At 54.7% G+C, this 6,374-nt stretch overlaps 2 protein-coding genes across 2 annotated transcripts in view; one reads left to right on the forward strand and one right to left on the reverse strand.

The window, feature by feature from the left end:
- The first annotated feature begins 38 nt into the window (after nt 1-38).
- Nucleotides 39-2,961, forward strand: UBE2T (ubiquitin conjugating enzyme E2 T). Its single transcript, XM_003212858.4, has 6 exons — nt 39-317; nt 549-618; nt 1,098-1,203; nt 1,610-1,708; nt 1,946-2,029; nt 2,665-2,961. The coding sequence occupies exons 1-6, from the start codon at nt 209-211 to the stop codon at nt 2,779-2,781; spliced, it is 585 nt and encodes a 194-aa protein (XP_003212906.1). The 5' UTR covers nt 39-208; the 3' UTR covers nt 2,782-2,961.
- An 84-nt stretch (nt 2,962-3,045) lies between these two features.
- The window catches only part of LOC104914464 (tetraspanin-18-like), a 4,357-nt gene continuing 1,028 nt past the window's right edge, over nt 3,046-6,374 (reverse strand). Inside the window, exons 3-7 of the mRNA XM_031557006.1 lie at nt 5,537-5,737; nt 4,932-5,006; nt 4,728-4,826; nt 4,063-4,536; nt 3,046-3,635 (exon numbers count right to left, since the gene is read on the reverse strand). Of these exons, the coding sequence (XP_031412866.1) occupies nt 4,186-4,536; nt 4,728-4,826; nt 4,932-5,006; nt 5,537-5,737 (726 nt within the window). The 3' untranslated portion in view covers nt 3,046-3,635; nt 4,063-4,185. The remainder of the gene's footprint in view (nt 3,636-4,062; nt 4,537-4,727; nt 4,827-4,931; nt 5,007-5,536; nt 5,738-6,374) is intronic.

The raw sequence follows: 6,374 nt of genomic DNA on the forward strand, positions 1-6,374 counted from the left end.
AAGGGCCCCAATGCGGGGTGAGTGGGGTGAGGGGGCCCTGCCCTACCGGGGGTGGGAGCATCCCTCAGAGCTGGGCATGGTGTGACAGCACGTCACCGAGTGCCCCACAGCTGGGGGTCGGGATGAGGTGGTCCTTAAGGCCTCTCCCAACCCAAACCTTCCTCTGTGTTCCTTAAGGGCGGCTGAAGAAGAGCCACGTCTCCACAGCATGCAGAGAGCATCGCGGCTCAGCAGGGAGCTCACAATGCTGAGCGCAGAGCCGCCGCCCGGCATCAGCTGCTGGCAGAGCGGAGCACGGCTGGATGAACTGCGGGCACGTAGGTGGGGGGGTGTGGAGGGAAGGGGGGGGGGTCACCATCCCTGGGGGTTTGGCACTGAGGGTCGGTGCACACAGTGCGGTGGGGTTGGATGTGGGGACCTCAGAGGTCCTCTCCGACTCTGAGGGTTGTTGTAGAGTGCTATAGAGCTGTGGGTGTGCGTGGGGATGGTTGGATGAATTCCTGTGATTTTGAATGTATTTATGCTCCAATGTTGTTTTGTTTTTAAAGAAATTATAGGAGCTGCAGAGACACCCTATGAGAAAGGGATATTTGACCTGGAGGTAATTGTTCCTGAAAGGTAAGCGAGAGTGATGTCCTGCTGGTGTGGTGTTCCTCTCAAATGATAAGTTAATACGTTTGATGTGAGGCCTTTCCTTCAGCCTCCCCCTGCAGAACGTTGTCATCTTCAGGTGTGACCCTTCACTTATGCCATGTAGTTGTTATTCCTGCTGGCTGAATGGTGCACTCCATGCTGGACATCCCGAGATGTGTGGTGAATAACCTACAAGTGCTGGAATAAGATTTCTGCATCGGTTGTCTCAAAGCTGCCTGGAGAGCAGCTGATTCTGAGTGCAAAGCTTCCTGTTGTGTTTGCTTCTTTGTGGGAGGTGCAGGGATTTGGAAGCCCAGTTGGAAGCAAAGCTCTGCTTCCTCCCAGAGTTACAGGGAGAGGATGTCACTTAGTGACTGCTGCGAGGGATTAATGGCATTACTTGGGTGATAAAACGACTGGGGTACAAATATGATGTTTTGTTTCTTAACACTGATCCCTTAAAGGTACCCATTTGAGCCTCCAAAGATTCGATTTCTGACCCCTATTTATCATCCTAACATCGACTCTGCTGGAAGGATTTGTCTGGATGTTCTTAAGTTACCACCAAAGGTAAGATAGCGCTGCTTGGGCGCAGTAAGTGAGCCTGAGGAGGATAATGAGCTCCTTATCTTTTTCTTGTAAAAGCCTGATTGAATGTCTGTTTGCTGCTGACTTATTTACACAGGAGCGCAGCGGTAGTTTTTGTGTGGCCTCTCCTTTGTTTAGAGATTAGAACATGACCTTCTTTGCTCCATATAAGCTTCCAAGGCTTTAAGGATTGTGGTGGAAAGGCAGCCCTCTGAAAATGGGCCGCCCCAGCTGAGGCACAGCCCAGGGTTCCATCAGCTCCCTCAGAGAGGCCTCAGCCTGCGTGCTGAGAGCAACCATGGGGCTCCGAGTGCTCCGAGCCCTGAGCTTCCTCCAGGCATCCCAAGGGTTTCCCTCTCAACTGCTTCTCTCACCTCTCCTCCTGCAGGGTGCGTGGAGGCCCTCCTTGAACATCTCCACGCTGCTGACCTCCATACAGCTGCTGATGGCGGAGCCCAACCCTGATGACCCCCTCATGGCAGACATTGTACGTGGGCTCCTCTGAGGCTTCAGGAGCTGTGGGGACGGGGTGGGATGGAGCAGTGCCTTTGCTCAAGCAAACTAAAGTGAGCGACAAAATGGTGTGCTTTGTGTGATGTGTGCATAGCAGTTTGGGTTTGGCACCAGGAGTCCTTCTGCCAGGACTCTGAAGGGAGTTAATAAACCCCCAGTGCTCAGTCTGAGCTGTGTTAACATTTGGTCAAATCTTTCTCGTTATGTTTAGTCCTCAGAGTACAAGTACAACAAGCAACTGTTCTTGATAAATGCCAAAGAGTGGACTGAGAAATACGCAAGCCAACAGAAGAGGGTAAGATATGGGCTTTCCTTTTGCAGCTGTGTGGATGCTCCTCATCTGAATTTGCCTTTCCGTGACCAAAGCTTAGAGGGGGAGAGGTGGTGTGGGGGAGCAGTGATTGCTCCCTGCATGGAAATGAGGCGTTCAGTTGCAGCTTCCCAGGAAGTTTGTAGGATGAGCAGGATGATGGAATCCTGAGATCCTCAGCCTTTGTTCAGCCTCAGCTCTGTTCCAAACTGCGTGTTTTGCTGTGGCTGTGCCTCGTGTGCTCAGCTTCTCCTGCACGTTGTTCTCCTGCACATCAGGAGAACTCTGGAGCTGATTGGTCTCCCCAGCTGCTGGTGGAGTGCAACCTTTCTGCCACCACACTTCATATTTTCCTGCCTCTATTCTACATCCTGACCCACTTCACAGATGAGATGCATGAAAGTAAATTGCATTTAAGCAGATCAAAACCTGTTCCAAAGAATCAATGATGTTTGGGCCATGTCCATTACCTGAGTGCTTTCCACCCCATACCTGATCTGCACAGCATCCTTTCCAGGAGGGGGAAGGCTTTCGAATCACACAGAGATGGGGATTAGCACAGCAGTGCTAATTACATAAAACTAAATTATTCACAGCTGTTACTTTTTATTTCTTTGGAGGCTTTGGAGGAGAAAACAAACCAGAATGAAACAAAAACCACCAATGAATCTGTCAGTCAAAAAAGAAAAGGGAGCACTATCAGCAAGAAGGAGAAGAAATCTCGCCTGGACTCCTAAGTGACTTTTGTTCCTGATGTGGCTGTCAGCTTTGCTTTCGCTGTGTCCTTTTTTCTTTACATGGGTATAAGTAAATATTTTAATATGTAATAGTAGCAGGCTTTATTATTTCTGTTTCCTAGGAGTTGGTTCATTTGTTTATTGAGAAGTTATATAAATAAAATATAAAGCTTTAATTTACTTTTTTTTTTTGTTTTCCTAGTTTGCTTGGGCTTTTCAAAATATCCTGAAGCAAAGGCTTGTAAGGCTTCCAGAGAGCCAGCTCTTACATTTCATGTGCAGATTACACCATTTAACACAGCTGGGTTGCATCCCCAGGAGCTGGACAGAGAAAAGACCAGCAGAGAGGGAAGGGCTGAGAAAGGACAAAAAGGGCCCAGAGTTGTGGGAGGGGGGCAATGCAAAGGAGGGGGGGAGTGAGGGATGGTGGAACAGAGCTGAGGGAGGATGGAGGATGCAGACATCCTGACCCTGGTGGTAGAGCAGCTCTGAAGATTTTAGAGGCAGGGCTCTGTGTCGTCACAGCTATTTTCCTGGCAGCAGGAGCAGATCTGATGCTTCCTCCTTGTCCACGTATATGTGTGTAAAGCTTTGAACCTGAGCCCTGTCCCTGCTCCAGGATAACGACCACCTCATCCTTACCCACCCACTGGAGGAGGCACAGGACTCAACAAGGCCACTGATCTGCACAGCTGGGCTGAGATATGCAAGAAAACAGAGCATCCTTGCCTGCTGCTGTTCCCAATGCATTTGGCTCATCTCTGCTGCGCTGCCAGTGGCCCGGAGAGCTGCTCCCAGCATCCTGCTCAGTCAAAGTTGTAGTAAAGGCAAAAGGCGAAGAACATAGCAAAGATCTGGAACAGAAGGAGAGGAGGAACAGGTCAGGTCCGTGGTGCAGAATGGGGCTGAAGGACCTCTGTGCTCTGCTCCTGGTCCAGCCAGACACCAGACCTGTGCCCTGCAAGGGGCTGCTCTGTGCTGCGGAGAGGAAACTGCTGAGCAATGCTTCTCCTCTCCAGGCCTTCAGGAGGAGCAAAACAGAGCTCGCTCCCTCAGTCCTCCTATCCACCTCACCCACGGAGGGGGGCAGGTTGGCTTTACATCCCTGACACAGACCTGCTCTGTGGGGTGGTTGTAACAAAGCCTGGGGGGGAGGAAGCAGCCCAAAGCCATCTGTGGTCCCAGCACACACACAGCACCATTCCTTCCTCTACCAGCAAAGAGAGCACCCAAATGAGGTGACCCACCGCCTGCCTCGTCCCCTCCAGCTCTGCTCAGTACCTCGATGCCCAGCACGGCCAAGCTGCACATCCCGGGGACTGAGGTGTACTTCTGCAAGGTCTTGCTGAAGGTGGGGAAGCAGCCCTGGGCAGGAGGGGAGACGATGGAGGCATTCCTTGTGCTTCACAGGGCTGCAGGGAGCTCAGAGACAGACCGAGGGACAGGGAGGTTGGGACAAGTCGGGGGCACCACGGTGGGGCAGCTTGAGCTGGAGATCTGGGGAGTCACCGCTGCGCAGAACCGCAGCACAGCAGTGCCCCAGGCTCCAGGCTGCAGGAGCCCTTGTAGCCCTACCTGCTCGTGGATGTAGCCAGGGTTCCTTTCCTGGCACTGCTCCCAGCTCAGCAGCTCGCCTGCCTGCAGGAGCCCATCCCGGGCACAGCACGCCTGCGGCCAGGGCGTCCCAGGGTGCAGCTCCTGGAAGTGGGAGCCGTTCCCAAAATCTTCAGGCCCTAAAACGCCACAACAGGAGAACTGAAACGGAAGGGAAACACCATCAACAGACTGTCAAAATGCAGGGACTTCGCTCGGGGGGTGCAACAGAGGAAGGGGGAATGGCCCAGCATGAGTCCTGTGGTCCATAAGATCAGCCCCCGTGGTCACGGTCACCCTGAGCAGCACCCACGGGTGTTCCACACCCCAGCAGGTGCCTCCTGGCCACTCACTGTCACCATGAGAGTATTCCAAGCCACGGAGAAGACCTCAGCACCCTCATCCCCGCAGTAGCTCCTTCGCAGCTCTGACAGGAAGAGCTCTGGCCGGATCTGTGGGATCAGTGCCACCTGTGAGCACCTGGGGTCAGGTACCAGGTATGGGGACAGGGCCACCCACCCCACCCACCCAGAGCCATCAGCTTGAGGGGACAGTACCTGCTTCCAGTGTGCCAGGAAGAGCACAGCCCCAACGAGCTGTGTGACAAAGACAAGGCTCACGAGGACGAAGAACTGGAAGGCAGCAGGACAGAAAGGTCAGAAATCAGAAATCATCCTCAGCCCACGTGCAGCTTGCTCCAGCTGCTCCTCCCCTCCTCTGCCACCATCCCTGCTCATGCATGGGGACACAGGGACGGGGGGACAGCGGGACGGGAAATGAGCAGGTGGTGGATGGGGACAGACACAGCATCTCTGAGCACCGCAGCTGTAAGGCAGAAAATGACAGAGGCTGGGGAAGGCAAAGATATTGTGGTGCCTGTGCTCAAAAAAGGGCTTCTGGCCCTCAAAACTGAAGGAAAAGGATCAGAAATGTCATGTGGGATGAGCCTACAGAAGGAGGGAAAAAAGAAAGAAAAGAGAGAGAAAAAAGAGTCCACCCAGTGCTTTACAGAATGCTCCAGGCTTTAAATTCAAAGTCTCAGAAGGTGGAGACTGGACTGGGGAGTTTGTTGTAGGCTGATGGTGCCAGGATGGGGATTCTGGTTCCTCTAAGGATATCCTGCATCCCGCAGCTCCCTGTATCCCAGTTTCCCCTCACTCACCAGCAGCAGCAGCGGCCGGCTCCGGCGCAGCGCCCCGCAGCAGCCCAGGAAGCCCAGCAGCGAGAGGGCGATGCCCACAGCCAGCAGCAGGTAGGCACCCACACTCAGCACAGGCTTGGCAGCCACAATGTCCTGGAAACCAGCCGGGTCCACGGCCACCCAGACCCCCACGCTCACCAGGCAGATCCCCCCCACAGGCAGCTGGGATGCACACATGGAAGGGATTCTGCCCTTCCCCAGAGCCCGACGGGCCCCTGACCGCCATTGGGCTGCACTGGGTGACATCCAGAGACCCAAAACCTACAGGCTGCCTCTGCCCCCCAAAGTTTTCCCACGCTGTGCCCCCAAACCCCATCACTCACCCCACGGGGCAGCCCTGCACCTCCAACCGCCACCAGCACCGTCCGCACCAATTTAATGCCGGAAAGGTCGGAAAATCCCCCCGGTCCCAGCCCGGCACCCGAGGAACCCCTTCCCACAGCAGGGCATGAATCATTGATGGGAACCGGATCCGGCAGCGGGGAGACTCCGGGGGTAATTAAAGCTGTCCTCGATGGACGGAAAGACGAGCCGGCGGCCGCCGGGTAGGGGCAACCTGGGCATCAGTTATTGTTGCCCACACACGGCAGGAAACGCCTCGACGCCTTTTGGAGCTCGGCCACACGGCCGCCAGCAGTTCCAGCATGCTGGGATGGACAGACAGCGGGACAGGGGACAGACGGACAAGGCCCGTCCCCCCGTGGGCTCCCTCCAGGCCGTGTCGATGTGGTAACGGAGCGGCGCTGCCACCACCAGAGGGACATCAGCGCTCACACCTCGCTCTATGGATGCCCGGTGC

This window comes from Meleagris gallopavo, chromosome 28 (genome assembly GCF_000146605.3).
Source record: "Meleagris gallopavo isolate NT-WF06-2002-E0010 breed Aviagen turkey brand Nicholas breeding stock chromosome 28, Turkey_5.1, whole genome shotgun sequence".
Taxonomy (NCBI): domain Eukaryota; kingdom Metazoa; phylum Chordata; class Aves; order Galliformes; family Phasianidae; genus Meleagris; species Meleagris gallopavo.

What these genes read in the sequence shown, in the direction of transcription:
- UBE2T (XM_003212858.4), top strand. Translation starts at nt 209, where the DNA reads ATGCAGAGAGCATCGCGGCTCAGCAGGGAGCTCACAATGCTGAGCGCA. An exon ending in GCTGGATGAACTGCGGGCAC is followed by an intron (nt 318 to 548) that starts GTAGGTGGGGGG and finishes TTGTTTTTAAAG; the next exon opens with AAATTATAGGAGCTGCAGAG. An exon ending in TTCTTAAGTTACCACCAAAG is followed by an intron (nt 1,204 to 1,609) that starts GTAAGATAGCGC and finishes CTCCTCCTGCAG; the next exon opens with GGTGCGTGGAGGCCCTCCTT.